At 37.7% G+C, this 23,894-nt stretch overlaps 1 protein-coding gene across 1 annotated transcript in view; it reads right to left on the bottom strand.

Annotated features, from left to right (window-relative positions):
* Nucleotides 1-206: 206 nt before the first annotated feature.
* mdy (diacylglycerol O-acyltransferase) overlaps nucleotides 207-23,894 on the bottom strand; it is a 95,439-nt gene continuing 71,751 nt past the window's right edge. The window contains exons 7-12 of the mRNA XM_011632441.3: nucleotides 23,291-23,471; nucleotides 21,368-21,476; nucleotides 11,169-11,213; nucleotides 4,861-5,039; nucleotides 1,265-1,415; nucleotides 207-843 (exon numbers count right to left, since the gene is read on the bottom strand). Coding sequence (XP_011630743.1) covers nucleotides 667-843; nucleotides 1,265-1,415; nucleotides 4,861-5,039; nucleotides 11,169-11,213; nucleotides 21,368-21,476; nucleotides 23,291-23,471 — 842 coding nt within the window. The 3' untranslated portion in view covers nucleotides 207-666. The remainder of the gene's footprint in view (nucleotides 844-1,264; nucleotides 1,416-4,860; nucleotides 5,040-11,168; nucleotides 11,214-21,367; nucleotides 21,477-23,290; nucleotides 23,472-23,894) is intronic.

Here is a 23,894-nt window from a genome sequence, read left to right as displayed (position 1 = left end):
TACGAGGTGATATGTATACCAAGGAAAAATAAACCCCAACATATGTTTCCGCCTCATTGGTGAGGAAAAAGATCGTGCAAGGTTGAACCCTTAAAAAGCTGTCTTTTCGACGATCCATGAGACAGCCCTTCAGTTTCCAGCTGAAAGGATAATATCCGAGCCTGTGACCATTTCTAAGGATGTGGAGCGAAATTCAACAACACTAATACGAAATATCTTGTTTATTCGCCAACAGTTTCGCCTTCTCCGGCGTGGAAGTTATTGTACAAAAATTATTAAGTTTTGTTATACACGTGACACAACATTGGTAACTATTTACAGCTTTCTCGAATATATATTAGAATTCTTATAAAACATCAGTAAATTTAAACAATCCGCGAATAACCATAGAATGATTCTATAATCAGTCGAAGCGCGATATTTATACAACGCAAAGTTTAGCATTTAAGGCACATTTATATTATTGAATTTGTAGGTGGACGTCACACAGTTGAACGACAAGACGATAACTCGAAAAATTTCTTCACGCTCGCAAATATAAGCCGGAAGTTACGTGAATTCGCGATCGATAAAAACAACGATTTCGCGGAAAAACCGATAAACCGATCGCGAGTTTCTCCTCGAGGAAATTCCTCCACTTTTGCATTTTCATTCTTTTTAGCTTTTTTAGACTACGGAATAGTCCTCGATCAGAGTCTCGCCAAAATGAGTTACAACGTAATCGTGATAATACATCATTATACAAAGTGGTTGCCCGATGATGAGACTCGCCCATACAACGATGTTGCCCCATCTGGCGCCAGCGTATCGTTCCACCATCTTGCTCAGCACCGACAGTGGTATCTAGAATGAACAATTAGCGTTTCACGACCGGAATTTCTGTACTTAGAAACAGGGGATAGGGCATATCTTGTATGCGCGTATAAGATGTAGTGCACCACATAATTTCATGTAAAGCATAGCAAATAATGCAACATCTGAAATTCCAGAATATAATAATTTCTTTACCGAATACATTAATTGATATCTATTAAAAATAGTTAAACATCGCGCTTTATTCTTTCTTCGATTATTTAGATTTGTAAATCTGGATTAAATCCTTTGTTTTATTTCACGGGATTCACTGCAATCTTGAGCAATCTAGAATATTATTGGACTGTCTAAAGCCGTATAGTCTTTGAGAGATCAACAGGAATTTCCTGATACTAGAATCAATATTTGTACAGTCAACATTATATACGAAGCAAACGCGAGAAACTCTTACCTGTCCCATCATACCCATAAACGCCCATATCTTGAATGTCTTCAAAGGTACACTGACGAGATATTCATGGAAGAAAGCGCTAATAAAGAAGACGGTCACGGACGCTGTGTTTTTACTATAACCCATCTCTACTATCGGAATATAGAGATGTCTGCAACATAAACATATCGTATCGTTATAATAATAAAATTCTGTGTACACATATAATTAAACTTTAATTTCAGGAAAAAAAATATTTTTTCTTTTTATTTTTTAAATAAAATCCAGAAATTAAAATTGAATTATATATGTATGCAGAATTTTATTAATTAGTTTAGTTAGTTTATTGAGTATTTGTTCATATTAAAACAATATTTGGTTTCCCTCTATTTTATAATATTTTTATACAAAAAAATCGGTCACGTAGTATTCTGATAAAATTGCATATTTAATCTAATAGAAAACGCTGTAAAACGGCTCAATCTGATTTTAAACATGACGAGTCTGAAAGGAGTATATTTAGATCACATTCGCCTATTATGCCGACAATGTCATTATCGGACAACACAAAGGAACAGGCGTTTCTGTAGTACTCCGTGTTCTTACACGGTGGTTATCCCGAGGAATACACGCCAAAGCTGTTAGGCCGATAAAACGTAAAAACTACGATGGCACGAAGTCGCTCCAAAAAATTAAAGCAATATTCAGGAAAGTTTCGCAACATTCCGGTTTGGCAACACTTCGCCATTACTGTTTTTGTTTGTATGGCTGAACAAGCAGAGCCGGGCAACTCGGGAAAGAATCGTTAGTCGCTTGGCTATCGGAGGAGATGCATCGGAAAGAGAGAAAGATGTGGAAGAACGTTCCACCGAGAGAGCGAACGGAAAAAGGAATGCGAGAGAAGAAAGCGGTTGTGGAAGAAGAGAAAATTCAAAGGTAGAACGACGACAGTTTCTAAGGATTTCGGGCCGTGCACGTTTCGCCGCGTCCTCGGGACTCCTGCTCTTGCCAGATCCTTCCTCCGCATCCCACCGTGTGTTTCTTTTCCCTCGACCGAAGCGAGGAAGGCGCTCGGAGGAATATCTCCAGTTATAAGGATATTATAAGTGCCGCGGGGAATAAACAGCCTTAAGTGCGTCATCGCGATGCGTATCGGCTTTTCCCATTACAAACCTGAAAAGCCGTCGATGGTGGCCTCGAACGTTCTCGTCAACAACGACACAACTCTATGCGCCTATGTCGTACCTTCGCGTAGTCTGGGGAGCATTTCCATTTTCACCTCGACCGCGCCCCACGTATCCCCGCGCGTACTATGGCCGCATGCCAGTCGCAGCTTGCAAATGCAGCTGCGTATCTCGGTCGTGGCGAGAAAAAAAAGGAACCGGCGACCGTAAGCGGGCAGGTGCGTCGCCGAGGTAAAAAGAAGCGCGAGCGCCAGGGTGAGACTTTGAAATTCGCGTCGTGAAAACTCGCGCGACATCTCTTTAGCGAACCTCTTATTTTCCTCCATTTTTGTGTCATTTAAAAAGAGGACATGGCCAGTCATTCTCACGGTACGTGTCGCGTTTTATAAGGGTACGTTATAAGACAATCCCGCACCGGTTATGCAACTGTGACTACTGTTCTATATTACGTCACGTCTGTTGGAATTAATTCGAGTAACGCGGTTTTTTTTTAGCGCGATAAAATTAAATTTCTTCACATCTCTTATTACACAAGTAATATTACTCGTATTTAATAACGATAAAGATAACGAGATATCGAAAAGAAAAATGTAAAGGACTCTGATAGACATCTCAAAATGGTCCATGTCGCGAAGTATCTAAAATTCGACACGGAAAGCGGTAAACTGAACTCTTTATACGATATTCATGGTAAACCTCGCGCAGTTTGTACGTGGCAATTCCGGTTCTCTTTTTTTCTCGGTCACATAATAAGAACTTCCTACGGCCACTTTTACAGGGATTTAAACTTTCTTTTGGGCTACTTTCGAAGTACAAAGAACCGGCGCGGGCTCTTGAAAAGGAGGTCGTCACTATGGGCTCGAATTGTTAGGTGCACGTGCGATGGGTAACCGTGGAAGATGGAAGGCCCGCCGGAAAAGTCTTTCGGAAGTTCGCTGATTGTATTGAGCGGAGGATGTATAATCTAATGTGGCGGCGACAGCCGAGATGTATGAGTTGAAGGAGACATTTTAGGCGGAATAAAAGGTTTTTACAAGAAAACTCATTTTTATAAGACGGAATGTTGTCTCTTGTAACGTCTTACATAATGATCCGCCTCTCTATACATGTACATATAATTTTTCAAAATTTTATATACACATAAAAGTTCGACTGGTCTCTTTTAGCATATTATAATTCGAATAAATATAATAAAAAATAAATACAATAACATATACATTAATTAACATGAAACATTTTCATTTAATATAATTTAATTAAGCTTACTAGGTTAAAAGAGTTGTTTTAATTGTATAAAGTTGATCGTACGCTAAAATGTTAGAGACAACTAGCATTGTGATATCATTTTCGTTGTCTGTTTGTACGTAATTGGCAAGGCGTGTCAGCGTTACTGAGGTGATATATGAGCGTTCCACGTCGAAATGGCGGTCATAGTTGCGAAATAATCTCAGCGAGACGCATATTGCATTATTATATTAATCGTGTTATCCATATAGCCGAGTCAAAGGTGCAAAGTAAAGCACCGGAAGAGTTTTTCCTTCTATAGCGCGGAAGGTACACCGAGTATTACGGAAGAAAGAGATGACGGGGGTAAATAGCATAAGAGAACGGTGTGTGAGAGGAAAAGAGAGAAAGAGACAAAAACGTGGAAGAGACAGAAAAGTGGAAGAAACGAGGCTATCACTACAAGCTGGACCTTCGATCGACTTTCTCTGTTCAATCTAACCAAGGTTAAACTTCGTTAACAAGTATGCGCCTCTTTAAGAAGATTCAATTACATTTTTCGCAAATAACGATAATGTCATCTAACGTTTAATCCAGAAAGAAAGGAGAATTTTCTTGCATAAAAAATATCTAGTTTTCTTTTATTTTCTGCGCATCTGATTACTTTGCGACTAAAACTTAATTTGATAATAAACATAATAAATCATGATCTATGTATTGCTCATAATAGTTATTATTTCATAATATCCCTTTTTAATGAGCTTTTTAATGATTTATATCAAATTACTTTATTACAAATTGCTAACAACAATTTGCTTAATGTATCATATGTATCATATGTAATATCATAAAAGTATAATTATGTTATCGTGCCAAAAAACAGGATGCTAATGAATGCTTCCCAGATAACTAATGATAATAAATAATTCGAATAAGAAACATAAATTATTTGTCATTTAATCATAAATATTTTAAAGATAATCATTATTATCAACTTATAAAATATTATAAAATATTATAAAATATATATCAGCTATTAAAATATAATCAAAACTTAAAAATTTTATATTTGTCACTCGACATTCTCGATTATTTAAATATGTGACAATTTTAGCGTAATCGGAGAATTATTTTAAACTGCTCTTATAAAAGTGTGTGGAGAAGTTCTTGAGATCAAATATTGCTATGAATGGAAATCGATTTACTCACCGCACAGCCCAGCGATGCACCAGCATGTTCCAAGTTCTCCAGAACGTATCAATGTTGTTGGCGTTCCACCAGTCGCAATAAAAATTCCGGTCTGCAAAGTGTAGCAACTCGCCTAACAGATTGAGGAAAGAGTGAAATATCAAATAGAAGAAGCAAAGCCATATCAGATGATTTGGTATCTGAAACAAAAATTCAAGATGTTAGTGTAAGCGGTTACAAGAATCGTCAAAGTGTCGCATAATAATAATAATATTATTTGTAATATATAAAAAGAAAGAGTTCGCTGCAAAGTCAATCCACGTGTCAAGAATAAGACTATTAATTAAACAAAAATTACTCCATCTAATTAGACATTGTAAAATAAAATTTTTTTTTTTAAGAAATATTTAAATCTTGAGAATTACTCAAAAATAGATGATATATTAGTTGAGAAAAAAAGGTACAAAAGATTTCTTTATATGTATATTACTGTTGTGAGAAATTTGTGCGTTATTTTTCATAAAATTCATGAATGAAAAACACGTGTAAAAGTGGTAAAGTACGTCCGAAACAACAAGAAAAAGCAAACAGCAAGGAAAAGAGTCACAATTATAAAAACATAAAAAAACTCATCAAAGCTCACGCACACATGTGATATATCATGTTTTTAATGGACTAAATAAAATACAACGCTTCATAATGATGCCAGAAAAAGTTAACGAAAATGAGGATAATCAGGGCGTAGAGACGGGCATATTACAGTATTATTTACGCACCTGCAGATGAAAGTGAAGCGACTTTATAACGAACTTATAAATTATCCCGTCTGTTCCTTTAATTATGCTTTAATGGAAGTAACTTAGACAGAGCCTTTGATCATTTATCGCGTACATAACACGATGCCACGCTAAAAGTTCTTATTTACTTTCTTATTTACTGCAACTATATTTCCTTTTTTAACACTGTCAAAAAATTAGAGGAAAAATGATATGTCGTGATCATATTATGATTTTTATCATTATATTCTCATATATTATTATCAATTCATTCTTTACATTTTTCTATTTTTTTATCTCAACTTTAAGACCGATTGTTTTTCTTCTATGTTGCAAGGTTCATGTCCCTCGTGGCGCAATGACAACCAAAATAAATGTTTCCGCATCAAAGGAGTAACGCCGAAAGGAAAAAGGAAAGGGAAAAACCGGGTATGGGCTCGTCCCTAGCTTCAGACAAATACTTTCGCGAAAATTTCTCGACGAACCGCTCGCTTTTATGGCGAAGAATTTCGAAGTTATTTCGTTTCGGATGCCATTTCGGGACCGTCGAGTCGCGGTATCATCCGCGTGCTTCCACCGAGCTCTCTCACGCGAGGCAAAGGACTTAATAATGTTGCCAGGCACAAAGGTCAAGTCTCTTGCCGCCAGGCATTCGTAGCACTTTCGCGAAAAAAGGACAGAGAGCCCTTCAGCACTTCCTCTCGGTTCCGAGCAGCCTCTTCCGGCATCCACATAGTCCGGGAAAACTTACCTCGGCGTTTTAATTTCGTTTACTCGGGGATACTACCGAGGGAGGAAGAAAAAGACAGAGAATTGAGATCTACGATGAGGGGAGAGTAGATGATGGGATGGGGTCCTGTGCTGGAGCAGAAGCCAGTGAATCGTTTGAGACACTTCGACGATACCACAAAGGGAAAAGCGGTAAACTTTAAGCTTTTTTGACCAGAGGCTATCTCGAAAGAAACCGCTTTCTCTCCAAGTAGTTATATGAGAAATGTAAAATCTTGTCGATCAAGTTCGCTCAAAGGATACATATGTACATATGGCGTTTTGCCAATGGTGAGAATTTTTAAAGACGGAAAAATATTGATTTTTCAGACGAAGATGTTCTTTAAAATCGCGTTTGTACACATTATCTGTATATCTTTAAATTATACGAATTTTATCTTTTGATAATTTGTAAATATTTATATATCTTGATAAATATTTGGACATATATTCACGTGGAATCTTGAAATGTTATATTATCATAAATGCAAATGTACGTAATTGCTGTAATCAATCTCTTTTTCGTTTAAAATATTTCCCATTATTTTGAAGAATCCCAAAGGATCATTTCATTTCTCTTGAGTTAACTGTATACAGATTATTGGTTACATATGCAAAGAAGAAATATAATACTGGATCTAGCAGAGTCCTATAAAACATCATTTACGAGTCGCAACAGTCGAACAGGAGAGCGTTCATTCATATTGATGCGTAGCTCAAACATCGATTCCCGTGCAAGAAAGCACTAATACTGTTCGATTCGTGCTTGATCCCATCGGCGGCCGCATAACATTAATGCGTGCTTGGCTTACGTGCACCATCCGGCAGTCGATTTTCATCGATAATGCAGGAATATCGGATTACGAGGCGCGGCACGGCGCAGCGGATGATCCGCGAGATTTTCTACATGCGCGTAGTACAGATCGACGTATCCGCGTCATTAGTAATCGTTGTGGAAAAAAAAATAAGTCGATCTGCCTAAGCGCGTGCATCGCATTACCGTTAGCAATCGATATTTTCCATTTTCTTCCCGATCGCTGACGGTACCCTTCCTCTCGACTGCCATTCTCTCTCTCTCTCTCTGTGTCCCGAGGGTGCACCACGTGTACCTGTCTATCGGAGACGTTTACGCTTACTAGGTCTAGAAGGACATTAACATGTGAAAGGTATAGGCCAGTAATAACGGTCGGGATAGGGAATGCAAATAAGGGCGGATTGAATTTTTTAACTTTATCGAGAGTCAGCTATTGGCTTGCTAGGAGAAGAGTGGGGCTATATTCTACAAAGTATGCAAATGTTGCTCATAATCCGGAGTTATCGTTCAAGACTGTTCGGAAAGAATCGTCTATCGAAGATAGATACTGATTATCTGTAAATATTTGATTACTCCTATTCTATCGCCTAAAAATATTTTAGGAATAACAGTATTAATAATTCGATAAATTTGTGCCGCTGTCTAGCGATCGACAGAAATCAGCACATACTATATTTACCGAGACGTGAACATATTTTATATCGTCGGGATTTTACACGTCAAAAATTAGATTCTCCGTCCATCACCGCGTTGCAATCCTGATGATCGATAGATAAAAGCGGCGACGACGGCGCCATTATAATCGCCGTTTTACACTTTGGATGATTTTCAAAGTCAAAGGGATTTCGGAATGAGGCACCGACACGCGCGGGGGTGTGCAAAAGGCGAGTTCGAGCCGAGAGAGGGCGAAAGAGAGAAAGAAGGGCCTCATTGGCGAAGCGGACTGTGGGAAAATTGCGTTTCCCCATTACGACGAGATTAAAGTCCCGTCCCGGATTGCAGTTCCGCCCTGTTTCTTCCGGTGCCATCCTCGTACATAAGAACCGCAATTAACCCACGACGGTCACACTGATCCCAGGGTCCACGGTTCCCCGCGGCTATTTGCGGTGTAAACGAAAAATAAGGGTGCACGAAAGATCGAGGGATGGAGTCGGTCCGACGATCGGCAAACAATTATTTTTCCTCCGCGCACGCAAGGACAAACAAAATGTCGCGGCTGGCGTAAATGAGCAACCCTTTGCCCAGCCCCGACGGAAAGAAATCTTTCTTCGACACGACCAAATTTATTTTGCCCCCAGGTTGGTGTTTCCCCTCTCCCCAACGTACGTTATTAAAGAAAGCGCCGTGGGACTCTTTTTTCCGTTTCAATAGCCCTTTATTGCCTTGTCTTTGGTCTGAGCCAAAAAGAATTCTGGAATTGAAGCGTAATCTTCTTTTAGACACAACTTTTTTTCCCTTACGCTTAAATTTATTTTGGTGTCGTATCTGACCTAGTATCTAAATTCGTCGTATTTTATTGATTCGCTTCTGATTCGTTGAAATATCACAGATCACACTGGATAAAATGGATGAATCAACAAACAGAATCAGACTTTTACTACATGTTAAAATAATGTTGTTTATATATTGTATTTTTTTTCTATATTGGATGTGTATGTAAAAAAATATAAAAAATATATATATATATATATATGTTCAAATTTAAAACTTTTATAGGTACAACGCGTTTATTTCGCATCGCGATAATCCGTGACGCGCGTCGAGACACCTCCGCGAAAAATGTCGGTGGCGCGAGTCGACGAGCGGACCGATAATTAATAGTAGAGCACAGTCATGTCAATTAACGCGGAGTAAACGAAAGTTCCATAACAAAACTCGGTCATGCACGACCGTTGGTCTGCTATTTTAATCGCGAATAATCGACGTCTGCCGAACGGCCGGACGGGTTAGTTCACCGCGCGCCGTTATACACGCTCCCGAGGACAGTCGCTTTGGGACGAATTTATATAATTGAATTCGGTTCACTAGACTCCGCCCAGCACTCGAAACACTACGGCCGGCTAGTTCTGATCCGGAGCAGCCGAATGGGCTAACGAGAGAATAACAAGCAACGGCGAGCGAACGGACGCGGAATCGCCCGAATCGGCCTGAATGTCGAAGAGTAGCGGAGCGTGTTGGCGGCCAGCAATGCAAGAAGAACAAAAATTAAAAATAAAAGGACACGATGAGCGCCTATGACGCTCGCATGAACAAACTATCGCATCGCACATATCGGTTCAGAGTTTTTCCTTCTTTTCTTTTTTCCCCCTTTCTCTTTTTTGCTTACTTCGCCGATATTCAGAGACACAGGAAGCAATCATATATTTCTTCGATCGCCGATATAAGATACTAGATATTAAAATAGTAAGAATAACTACGTAACTTAAATATCTGAAGAAATTAATCTTTCGTGATGTCGAGTTAATTTCGGATAAGATTTATTTCTGAGACATTCGTAAAAACTCATTACTGAAAAATTTCTTTTCAAGATTTTCAGTATTTTAAAGATTAAAGCTGCTGTCAAAATAGTGACCTGTCAAAATCCAACAAAAAAATTTTTTTTTAAATTTTTCAAAAAAAGCTTCCTTATTGATTTTGCGCATGATTGGTTACTCCAAAAAGATTATGTTCTTTTAAATAAATTTACTGCTTCGATATTCACTTTTCCGAGCGCTTTTATAGCGGAAGAAAAAACAGACGAATCGGAAATCAAAACAACATCTTCGGCATATCGCTGTGCATCGATCTCCCTGCGGACTTGGCAACAAACGACCTTTTTCCATCGTCGAGCGTGCATATTTCACTCGGAAGCGTCACGGGAATACGGCCGACGCACGACGAAACTTAAATCAGGAATTCATAGATTCCGGCGTACTTTCTGCGAGAGCCCCGAAGCTCTTACAGAATCCTCTCTGTACCCCTTCCAAGAGTCGTTCTTCCTTGAAGAAACACAACATTTCTATTTCACGTTCCCGCGGATAGCTTATTTTATTTTCCGACGTGCAACAGATCCAACTTATCGTAAAGTAAAGATCTCTAACTGGGAACATTGAAGTTAACCGTCTCTCGTGCATTCTATTCTTTCAGATGAAAAGAAAATGGCACGAAAAGTAAGTGAATAAGTTAAGCGGAATAAAGCGGAATCAGCGCGATACGAATAGCTTAAGATTGTGCTAAATAGTCTTGATTAAGGATTCTAAAGATTATACATTACTGTCGTGAAAATTCTATCTCAGATATCCCGGATTATGTTCCTGAACGTTCGCACAAGAAAGTTGGCGCCAGCTTGCGGACTTATGCGCGGAATGGATTTACAACGCATTGAATTAAGCCCAGCATTTATCGACGACACGTAGTTCGATACTGAGTTTTCTCTGTCCCGCGTTCTGTCGAACGAGCTCGTACTCGTGGCAAAACTCAGACGGAAATTGCGTTTTATTGCGGGAGGGGAGAGATTGAATTCGCAAATATTGCCTCGAGACTTTCCTCGTAAGAGGTGTGCCCGGGAAAAAGGGAGAAAATCTAACACGGAAAAGTTGGAGGTGTCTACGTATGTTGTTTTTCTTGTTTTCTTCACGAATAAAAGATATAAACGCAATCAATATAACGCGATAAATCTAAATTATTAGCTAAGATTTCAGTTACGAAAATTAGAAAAACTTTTATACATCTCACATCACTTATATACATATCTCATTTAAGAAAATACGTATTAAAATAATATAAATAATTTTACGTGATGTATTATATATATTGATGGACAATAATTCTCAATGATATTTATATTATTAAAGAAATATTTAATACTTGTGAGGATACTTTTATAAGCTCATCTCGCGATAAAGCTTTGAAAAATATTGACAGCGTATTTCGGACACACTCGGTACACGCTAAATTTACACGCGAATACATAGATACATGTGCATACTCACCGCCAGCTTAAGAAGACGCTCGGAGGCCTTGGCTACGTCCATATTCTGCAACGCAAACGAGAGAGGTACGAGATTATTAATGTAGAAGGTAAATACGTGGGGAACGTGTACGGGGAAGGAGTGCGTTAAGAGAAAGAGGGACAGGAATGAAGCAGATATGCCCTAAAGCAAAGCTGAACGCAAAACAAATGTAAGTTAGGACGGCAGGTGTGAGAGGGCGAAACATGTTACCAACTATAAAATGTAACTTTCTAATTGGATTTAAGATCGTAAATATAATAAACCATAAGATCGTAGGGAGCTGAATTAGTTCGCGCGTCGCACTCGGCTTGTACAACTCAAAATTTGCAAAAAAACATTGCGATCAAACATTGCGTCACGATAGAAATTTTGAGCTATGCGTTACGGTTAAATCGAATCAATAAATCGTCAATTCTTCTAAATTGAAAGGCTGCAGCATTTATACGCATCTCTATACAAAACGTGCTATGCTCTGCTGCAACACAATTAAAGGTTTACTTACGGATGAACGCCCACGCGAAATTAGATTAACGTCACTATCGAGGAAGCAAACCGCAAAATTTAATCCGCGTGTCGAAATGCGGTTATATGATATCGTTTGCATTGTTATTATTTGAGAAATATCGTTTTATAAAGCGGATTGATATCTCCAAGAATTGCATCAATCATGACCTAGGACGTGATGCATATTAACAGCGGATGTTACACTAATATAGATAAAATGTATAAAAATTATATAAAACTTTACAAAGATAATTGGATAATTTTATTACAATATTCTAAATGCTAGATCTAATTAATGTAATATTTGATTATATCTCAAAAATTAATCCTTACTCTTTGAAATATCATACATTATCATTTTAAATCATTTTAATTCAATTGCATTGACTTTTTAAATGTACAGAAACATATTTCTGTACATTTAAAAAGTCAATGCAATTGAATTAAAATATATCTTTATATGTATACATATAAAGATTTAAAGTGATATATCACTTAAAATATATCATTTATCTTTTTATACATTTGTCATCTGTAACATAGAAAATTGCACATAATGTCATTAATTATTTGTGCCTCCCCCCCCCCCCACTATTTGTATTATATTAAATTCTGGAATTATAATACTTTAAAGAGAATTATTAACGAAAAATTCTTCGAATTCATTTACGTCGTAATATATAAATGATGAATAATAATATCTACCTATTCTATTTAAGCATTGGTATCCCAATTGGGATGACATACATTTACCGGAAACAGAATTTCATATATCGGACATAATTAAATTTAATATGCGGATTCAATTGAATAATAGAATTAATCAGTAAAATTCAACACCCACCACACATCATACTTATGGCACATTATTAGATTAAATAACGAACTTTTAACTCAATTTAACAATAGCTTCTCCATTAGGCGAGGATACCAAGAAGCATCCTTTCCTTAATATAGATTTACACTCGGTCTATGTCGAATGAGGAGCTTTCCGCCGATGGAATTGATATTTCGTGCACAGCGCTAATTGAACACGGGGGAAGGAAGCCGTCCCTCCGGCGTTTCGCTTAAGTGGCGGTTGTTGAGAGGTCCCTCCGAATGCTACAACAGCCAGCCACTCGCGCTTATATACCAGGTTTGCAAATAAATACCTTTAGAGCTTCCCTGCAACTTCAACACGTCATTACTATGTGTGTACGCGCGTGCCAAATTCCTCTTTAAATAGCAATATCTTTTTATAACAGAAAGTAACGGAAAGTCGTGAGTCTTCAAACACTTGTTTAAACAAACTGTATATCTTAACGTTTAATGAAAATTCCTTTTGATACATCTAAATTTAAATAAAATTATTTCCCAATAGGATTTTTTAAAGAATAACGCTAATTAATATTTGTTAAAATAAATATATTTAGCATTGTCATCTAGCTTTGGCACGAACAGTTCTTTTTTCACTTTTTTGACTAATTAATGTTTTTTTATTTACTTTTCTAAATAGAATTTCGTTTCAACTTTTCAAATTAATATAATATAATATGCAAAAGTAATTATTTGAAAGTTAATTAAATATTTAATAAATTAAAAGTCGAGACAAATGTATTTCATTTCCTAATTTAGCAGCAAATAACACATTTAATACGACAATGGAATATACGCAACTGGATCACACTAATTGCAATTATCGTGACGTATTGCCGTTATTACAGTTAATATTCTGCAGCACACGTCCCGTGACAATATCACGATGTTAATTAAATTACTCGCGTTTATCGCTGTTGCGAAGAATTGTTTAATAGAAAAATGACAAAAGCAAAATAGAGAATGATTACTATTATCTAGTAATCCACGCAAGTTAATATGTACCATATCAAACGATGAACATATTCGCACATTCTATCTGCTTGTACACTACACGTTGATGAGATACGTTCAACAGTGTCGTGTGATGGTTTTATTGTCATAACTACAAATTAATTATGGCGAATTACCGACTTAAAAAGACGAAGTTCCAGCGAGAGGTATTAAAGTTTTTAAAGACTATATCGTAAACAAACGCTTAAGTCTCAAAGAAAATGATTTTTTTACGACGGCAACAAGTTGTCCCAACGAGGATTTCATGTTTCCTTAGCGCCAACTTTACAGCTCGGTTTAATGAGGCACGATACGTTACGCGGCCTGATAATTACGACCTGGGGCAAGTGGCGAGCTCGGCTTGCCTTGTGCATCTGCTGTAAAACGCTACCTTCCTACGTGTAATTGAACGATTAAAAGTAGCTCTTTATAAAAATAGCGAAAAAGTTCTAGTGGACGTAAAAATAAAAAAAGCAATCGTTCAAAAAAAAAATCTAAGGACACCGTGTTATTCGTCATATTAATCGCTTACGTAAGCGCACTTTGACAAGAGGAGCAAACTAGTTGAATTTGTATACTCATGAAATCACGACATCCTGAATGATTGCATTCCGACCGAAGTTGCGAGGATGCTTGGTGGTTCGTGAGAGCCTTCACGAATGAATAGCAGCACTCGAGATGCAGACGAAAGAAGGGGAAAGTGAAGGGTATCCAAAGGATCGAAAATAAAAGCAGAATGGATTTCCCTCCGGACGATCACGTCCGAAACGTCTCTCGTAGATAGCCTCGGGCCATTTCTCTCTTTTCTTTCTCTTATTTCTACTCCGCCCGCTCTATCTGTCCTATTTCCGTTGCGTTTGTGGAACGCGAATGATTGAATCACGCATTGATTTTTGAATGAAGAGTAAAATATATGAAAAGAGAGCAAAATATTTCTTAACTGTCGTAAGAAATAAGAAAAATACCTTTGTCAAGATATTCGTGTAAATATATAATATAGTTGAATATATAATAATTACAAAAATAAATTAAAATTAATAAAATACACGGTTAAATATCGCTATGAGGAGATGTCTGCTGATATATTTGTACAGAATTGCATGCGAAATTGAACAGCTACAGTGCGGTTTAATGCAGTTTAAAAATTTCTTCTTTCGCAACCTCTCCCTTCCGTCATCTTTATTCGACGGTGATACAGTCGAGCGTTGTCATCCTTTTCGCGGCGGTATAAAAGCGCGAATGCTGTTCGTGGCACTTGAACGAATATATACGTTGCAAAACTCCGAATGCGAGAGAAGATGAGAAAAAGGAGAAATAAATGTGGGAATAGAAGGGAGAAGTAAGAAAAAAATTTCCTTGCCATCGTACCGTTGAGGAAACGCAGCGACCCTATCTGATCCCCTCGTCGCCGCCGGTCGTTTCCTTCGCGCGCCGTCGTTTCAATTAGCGCCGAGAGATTTACGGCTTTGCATCCGCGAACATCTTGTCCTGCCGCCAGGAAGAGTCCTCGAGATACCAGGAATTCGCTCCAGTCGGATTGAATCTCGGCCGGCCGACAATGGCGCGGCGAACGAGAGGTACTTATGTAGACATCGCACCAACCCTTTCGTCCTTCGACCGAAGGACCGATCTTTCATCGCGCATGCACGTCGGTAGATGCTTAAGGGAGATTTTACGAGCGAAGCAGATGCGATCCTATCTGTCGATAGGAGGATTCGTGGAAGTTTTTCTAAACCAACGAGTTCTCCGAGTGAAGCTTTTATAGAAGCTTGGTAAAAATCGTGACGATCAAAATGACGTAAGGGATGATCCAATTATTACATGAGCTACATTTCGCGATCGTAAAAATAAAATATGATAATTATAAAAATAATAATTAAATCAGGTATGATTAAAGTAAAGCGCTTATTTGTAGAGACATTAATATTTTTTCTCTTCAAGAAATAAAATTTTCTATGTTTGCCATGATTATATTTAACATCAAATACACATCCAGAGTGTCTACTAAAGACATAAAGAATAGTTTAAATGATCCTTTTAGTACTGTTAAACAAATTTTCGCCAAGTTCCTGCGCCCATTACGCGAGAAGCCTGTTTTTCGGCGAATTAACGTTATGCCCAGAATTCAACTCAACTCCTTTCCCGAGGCAACCAAAATATTTACTTCGATCTGACAACTTCCAGAATCGCACTTTCAGACTACGCTACTGGAGCGCAGCGGAAGACAAATAGGATTAAAAGGCACTCGACGTGGTCTTAAGTGTTTCGTGCCGGAGCGCCAGCAAAAAGGGGGTTCCGCGCGCGGACAACTACCCTCGCTGTTCTCTACTCACCAACGTCTTCTAGTACCAGTTAGCAATCGAATAAATACTGCCTCTCTTCTCTGTGTCCTCTTTTTCTTCTTCTCTCTCCCTCTCTCTCTCTCTCTCTCTCTCTCTCTCTCTTTCTCTCTTTCTCTGACGCGACAAACAGACCGAGAAAAAATGGAACAATAACTCGCTCATGGGGCCGCGAATGATTCTCGCAAAAGTCCAAGACGATTGAGTCTCTTCCTTACAAAGATTTTATCTCAGTTCTTCCGTACTCTTTTTGATATCACGAATGCTGCAAGATTGAAATGTTTCTGCAAGATATTCGCAGTCCGCTTTCCGCCGTCGGTTAAAAGTCGAAGAAATACCGCTCGAAATTCTTCGTCTCGACAAAGATACGCTGCCAATAAAACTTCACCTCGCCTTTCGGTTCTTTAGCGAGCACGTTCTGCCGCTCGTCGTTATACATTAAGCGGCCGATTGTAATAACGTCCAGCGAGCGGATTTCCAAACTACTTTGGAACAACATTGAAGTCTCTAACATTGTAGTTAGTCGAAAATGGATTTTACAGCATCAAAATTCAGAAGTTTCTATGTAGATATAAATTTTAAGGGAGATGCAAGAAAAATATTAGTCGAAGAGATATAAAATTCATATAGAATTTGATATAGCAAAATATTATAAGACAAAAAAGATCAAAAACAAAACGCGCTCGCACAAATTTATCTCTTCGAATCTTAATTGAAAGAAGATTGGAAAAATATACGTGTTCTCAAAAAAATGATTTCTTGAGTCACGTATAGTTTTATCCTCAATTTTACCTGTTAGCTGTAGCTTTTTCCTTTTACTCCGCCTATCGTGGCGTGTCGGAAGAATTTTTGCAGCGTCATAACTCAGGACGGAACTTCCGTCCGGCCGACAGCATATCGACGACTTCGATACAAGAAAGTGCGACCGGCTTCTGATATTCCTCGAATTCTATCTCGACAACGTTGGTCAAGTATCTGGAATTTTGCCGACGGGAGGAAAAACGAGCAATAGATGAATATCATGCGTACTATGCAACTTTTTCCGAATCGTCGTTCCTTAACTTTCGCATCTTTGAGAGGTACGCGAAGAAAATAGAAAGATAAAAAAACATTAAATCGGCATAAATATTATTTTTTTTAAATTAACGGTCTATTAAACATTGTCTTTAAAAATATTTTTGATAAAAAATTTTTTTTTATAAATTAAATTCCTTGAGGAATCTTTCTTCTTTTTATATATATATATATATATATATATATATATAAAGAAGAAAGATTTCTCAAGGAACGTAATTTATAAAAAAAAATTATATATATATATATATATATATATGTTACAAAAATAATAAATGAAAATAATAATAATTTTAAAAAATAATTATCATATGATTATACGCGTATATAAAAGAACATGTTGCGTGCTGGAAAATCGATACGACATTTCGTACGTTCCATATGTTCCGCTGTAACCATTATAAAGCCGCATGCTTCTCGAGGCAGTAACCACTTGCGACGCACTCCCGAAAATCCTTTAAACGTTCATCCCTTTAAGCTGCAGTATGCTGTGAGCCGATAAGCTAAAGCACGATGCACCTTCTCTACGACTCCTCTATTGCTCGATTGATCTGCAAGCCGCATAATTCTGTGAGACGAAATTCACAAAGAAACCACTTTATTTGTACTTTCGTGACATGAAAATCATTCATGACGTTTAGCACCGTCGTTGAATTACACGACAGATTGCATTTACAGTACTAAAAAAAATTTACAAGACAAAATAAGAGAATAAAGAAACTTAGGGAAACGGAGTTAAGTAAAACTAAATAAAAGAGGCAGACAGTTACATCTAGCACGATTGAAACGAACGATATTATTCGCGCGTGAAAAATTGTTCCGTGTAGAAGCACGAACTGTCACTAGGCAAGCGCGGCACGATGGATTTCTCAACGCTGGAGGAGTTAATCGCTCACTTGCCAGAGGAAATCGCGAGGATTTCCGGTCGCGCGCGGTCGGTCTGTGCCGACCTTTTTATCCATTCATTCCGCCCTGTAAGAATAACGAGGCCTGGAGCACGCCAGTAAAAAGTGATTACCCTCCGAGCAAGCATCATCCGCAGTTATCAATTTTCTTTCCCCTCGCGACTCGCGATCCGACGGAAGCAATATCCTCGTAGATTTCTTAATCTCACGACCTCTCTCCCGTCTCGTTCTTCGCCTCTGCCAACATCCGGGCGTCGGGCGACAGTGATAGACCACGTCGAGTTAAATCGAGGAAGGCGAAAGTCGTCTCTCAGCGCCAGCTGGACGCTCGATCGACGTGACTGTCGTAATCGCGACTCGCAATTATCAGATCCAATTTGTCGTCGAACGGAGAAAGAATAGCGCGCCGAAGGCGATCGAAGTGAAAGAGGATCGAAACGGTCGAAGAAATAGTTTGCCGTCCAACCCCCATTCCGAGTATTAACTTCTCTGCAACTAGCAGTGGCAATTACTTTGCGTTCGGTCGATACCGCGATCTCGAATGCCACCATTTCGCGGGGGAGAGGGTAGGGGGACGAGGAGATGGAGAAACGCGGCCGTCGCCTCGGTATTTCCACGCGGTATTTCCAGCATGCGTCCGGGCGAAACGTTTCCTTCGAGTCTCTTTGGGAAATGGAAGGAGGATGAGGGTGAACGGGAATGGCAGAGGGGGTGCCGAACGATTTGCAGACGCAATTTGTCCGCAGCGCGAAATCATGCGGCCGGGTTCCCAGGCTCAGGTTCCCTGCCGAGTAGTTCGCGTCGATCCCGATTCTCGAGGCGATGGAAACGCTTAATAATCCTGCGCAAGATAGCCCCCGAACACGATGAAGGGACGTCAAGGAGGAAACGTACGTCGGACTGCCTAATCGTGAATACGGAGATACCGACTAGCATCGTTGTGAAAGAAAGGTGCAGCTATCATTCTTGCAAAATTTCGCAATGTATTCGATTGTGAACAATATACGTGAATATGTCAACCGATAGTAAACCCTTCAAAGAGAATATCCCGAATATTCGGTAATCACACGAACGTGTTACTTAAAAAAAAAAATATATAATAATGTTTAATTATTAATTACACATGTACGAACTTAACAAACGGAAACATTATTGATGCATTACTGGCGTATGTTTATTTTATTATAATTATTTTAATTATACGAAATGTACGTAAAACATCTTAATTAATTTTTAATCACGCTGAAAGCTGAAATTGAAATTTTTGATCGGAATACGCTTTAAACATTATATTTGCGATGCGTACTTTGTTAATTTGTTTTGTTGTATTTGCACAAATGATTGCAAATCAGAAAGAGCCCTGGATTGATTAAATTTAATCAAAAATTAATTGTCTTTTCATTTGTGCTTTCAATTTCTACATATCAAATGAATCAACTCCCGATAAAAGAAATGTAGTGAATATACAGCAAACATCTCATTTCATTGAACAGGCCGTGTTTGCACGCGTAGGGAAGAATTTTTACCAAAATCTACTGCAGTTGGCATTAGCACAAGTGGCTGAATTATTAGCAGCTCTAGCGGATCAATGGCAAGATCTGGATTGCCGATAGCATTATGTACGAAATATAGGCGTAGCTGGTGAACCGCGGATCAGTTGCGGTTAAGTCTGCATCAGCCGCGCAAAAGATCCCATTTAAATCCATGAAACTTTCACACAATACAAATTTCCCGTCATTCGATAAGTATTGGCGCCACCTCTCGTTAGCGTGCGATCAAACGAAATAAACGAGATTAAAAAGTACCATATAACAAATATCAAATCACGAGCTCTTCGTACTCCACTAATTAAGCGCTTTAATTTGCCTCTTTCCTGTAATTCTCATTCTACCAACAGTGCAGCTTATTTAATTAAGCGGTTCGTTTATTACACCTCATTGGCAACGATTGATAATTGGCTAATTAACTGCATTTCATGCGCGTGAATTTTTTTAAAATTAATTTGATACATGGTCACATGTTTCTTCTGTCTCTCTCATTACGTGATTTTATAGAAAAATATAATAAAAATCATATCAAAAAGAAGAAAAAAGAGAGAGAGAACGAAAGAGATTTCCTTTCAATGTGATGTGACATATATTAAAGCATTCACTGTAACGTATTATAAAATATATAGAAAAAGAAATAGGGTACACATTTACCCGTGATTTCTTCTTCGATCTGTATTGAGATGAAAATAATTACTAAGCTCGCGGATGTAGTCAATTTCACGCACAAATATTGGAGAGTTAAAGATATTTGAGGAATAATCTCAGATATTTGAGGAAAATTAGGACGTCGTTGAAAAGTGACGAAAATCGCAATAAATAAACCGGTGATAATTGTAGATTCAGTGAACGTATTTAACCTTTATCACACCGACGGGACATGGCTGTAGGAGAATGCGCAGGATATTTGCAGCGAAAATATCGCTTCCACGTCATCCTCTCGGGGCATTAAATATAACTGCCAAATCAAGGCGGCGGGTTTTAACTCCATGTGAGATAAAAACTGATGGCATGCCTCGAGCATTATTGCGACGCAAACGGGTAAAACGACATGCTGCTGACGCGTTCTTCGTTTCTTCTCACTTTTGCTTATTTTTATCGAGACTACCATCGTATCGTCGCGAAAATAAATTGGCTATATACTGTTTCCGCTGTAAATGTTTCGTTGCCACGACGAATGGAGGCACCGCGAGTTCTCGCGACGAAGTTATTAGCATCGTGAAATATATAACCTGCGCGACACCTTTCGAGCGAATATAAGCGATAAAAAAATACACTTTGTACGTGTCGCTGAAACCCTTAGTTTCCCTCTTTTCGCATCTGTTTAGCATTTTAAGAAATACAATTTACATCGTACTCGTGATATTATGCAACGTTATGTCACAGACGGATATATCGCCTACAGGTGTAACTTGCAACAATATTACTGCAACTGCGGCGCATGCAGCAGCTTCCTTTTTCCTACTGTATTTTATAGTTATACAGTATTTTAGTGAGAGAATTCGGTAGCGCGGGGAATACCGGTTTGTTCGGGATAGTGCAGAATTTGCCATATATTTGTGTGTATCGAATTTCCAGGCGGGAGCATTACTCGAAAGATTGATTGTACCTATTTGGCGAAACCAAATTACACTTCTGCTCGTCTCCCGGCTCCTATCTTACCAGCTGTTCCGCTCTCGTGGTTAGCCCGACTTATTTATGATCGGCATGATAAATAATTAGCTTTCATAATAAAGCAAGGAGTATCGTCTGAGACATCAATAGATCATATTATTCATATTGTTCAAGAATAAAGAAGATTGGGAATAAGGCAAGCGTTGGAAAGCTTGGGGCAAAATTGATTTATCGCAAAAATTTTCTAAATATGTTATGTTATGTTCATTTTGCAGCTCTAAGCGGTTATCTTTGAAATTTAGGAATTGAAATATTCCTTTAAAATATCGCGATGGTACAATACTCACGCTAAAAGGGATTAATGAATTTTTCACGGAAGGTATCATCCATTGTTGGAAAAGTGACATCACAACTTGGCATCCTACGACGACTTCCAATATTCGTTTTATTAGGAACCTGTAAATTATATATTAAATAAATTAAACAAGCGAATAGATATATAATGTAAATCCTATTGTAATATTAAAAAAAATTTTTTAAATCGTGAATAATGTCATTTAATTTTAGTGTCGTTTAAAATTCAAGCAAAAATCATATATAAAATTCTAAACTGTATTTTAACAATGATATATATATATGGCTTTAATTAAAAAACGGAGTAACATTTTTGTCCCTTGACATCTAAATGTATATTCCTGCCATGTATATTACGGACGCATAGATTTATCTTTTATCGGATTTATCGGCCGTCCAACCTAATTCACTTCCACGTGATTCTATTACATTGATCATTACATTGGTACACATCTATTTGCTCTCAGAGATTTTATCGATGGCGCAAACCGATTTCCGACTAGCCCCATGAATTTCCATCCCCGTTCTCGTTATCCTCCCACAGCCGCTCTCTCCGACCATAAACCGCTTCTCGAAAAATCGGAAATACGACTTTTGAGTGCTATCGCGTGAAACGACGTTCCTATTCGACGGTACGTCGTCCGCGCGAGTTTCGTTTTCGGCAAACTGCCGGCGACAAGTAAAGTCTTTTCGACGAAAGTAGAAGCCGCACGAAAGACGATGCAGAAAAGGAGAAAGCGTGCGATGAAGACGATAAAAATGCGGCGATATAACTAAAGAAACGAACTTGGAGAAAGATACATCAAGTGTAATGACTCAGTTTGTTAAGTTTGATTCAATTACATATCACATATAGTCTTTTAGAATATTTAGAATGAGTAATCAATATTAAATTTAATATGCATTAAACCGTTATTTGTAAAAATATTTATAAATAATAATTTAATGTTAAATTTCTTAAAATATACTATAATAATTCTTTTTGTTAATTTCCATCTATATTACTTGTAATAATGTACATTATTGTTCAATTTATGCATTAAGACTAGATGTTAGCAAAGCGTCCTTCTAAGAAAATTTATTATCTGCATTTCTGTAATAAAATTATAATTATTCATGAATGTGTCACGTCAATAAATAAATTCGAATTCAGACTTGTCAAACGAGTAGTTCTGAAATAGAATTCCAAGAAAGCTTTGTCTAATTTCAACTCGCACGAATAATTCACGTTGTCGATAAAATCGGACACAGAGCAAGAGTTCGCTTCCTCCTCAAAATTTTTCTTCTTAGAACAGAATTCATTCGCTCGGATCCGAGTTTCGTAAACCGGCGACTTCGACATTTGTTGACATTCTTTACAAAAAGAAAATAAGTCGTGAGAGGGAATTGCGGGGATATGCCATGGCGAAATCTATACGAGAAATCTAAGAGCAAACACGGATTTATACATCTCACGCAATGTATGCGCTCGCGCGATCAAACTCAGACAATATCAAGTTTCCACTTGACTCGTTTTCCGATCGAAGTAAACTTGGTGGTAGTCTTGACATGTGTAAACCGAAACAAAGCTATATTACGCTTCGAAGAAGTATCATATGTAATAAATTTTAAATTTAAGAATACCGAAAAAGATTTTTGCATAATTACTACAAACAACGTCCGTTCAAAATGGATATCAATTTTCAATCGAAATTGATAAGTTTTCGACATATCGCAGTCAATTTCGATATTGCGGTCAACCAGAATGAAGTAATGATTAAAGAAGATATTTCCGTTTCTGGTTCATGATACCAGTACCAATTCCAAAATACATTCATTATTGACAATCTTGTCGCGAAAAGCATGCCAGTTTCCAATAAGAATTGCAAATGTTTCCGTAAATTAAAATATAAAAATCGCGTCTCTCATTCACTCACCTCTTTCGAATCCGTTGCGTTCGAGGAAAATTCAATTCGTAGCATAAAGTAGGCGCCAATATATAGTAATAAAGATCGGCAACATTTAAATTGTCAGGATATTGTACCAACGCGCTCCCGCGATCATTTATGTCGTGTTCCATATCGGTGACATCACTCGCACTCTGTTGAGTGCCGGAAGCTGTAACAGAATGATTACATTTTATTAGGTCGCGTCAATTATATATTATTATTATAATCCTTTCAATAAAAAATTACATAATTTAGAATGTCGAAAATAAAAATATTTTTCAATGTAATATTTTTTACTTTTATTTATTAAGAGAAAATTGCCTTCCATAAATAAATATTCCACAGTTAGCAAAATATAGATGTAGCAAACAGGTGACATAAAAATTTATTTAGAGAAGCTTCTGCTTCCATAAAAATCGCGACATAAGACATAGTATTTTACAAAAATAAATGTTCGCCATATTTGATGAAAACGTCTACTTGACACACAATCTGTAAAATTAAAGTAAGAATTTTTAGAAAATTTCTAAGAGTTTTATAATTATATTTTTCTCTTCGTACAATCGGCCTTTTCAAGTCTCTCAAGCTTACT

Source organism: Pogonomyrmex barbatus, unplaced genomic scaffold (assembly GCF_055798465.1).
Source record: "Pogonomyrmex barbatus isolate J1 unplaced genomic scaffold, ASM5579846v1 scaffold6, whole genome shotgun sequence".
NCBI lineage: Eukaryota > Metazoa > Arthropoda > Insecta > Hymenoptera > Formicidae > Pogonomyrmex > Pogonomyrmex barbatus.
This window is presented reverse-complemented; position numbering and strand designations above follow the sequence as displayed.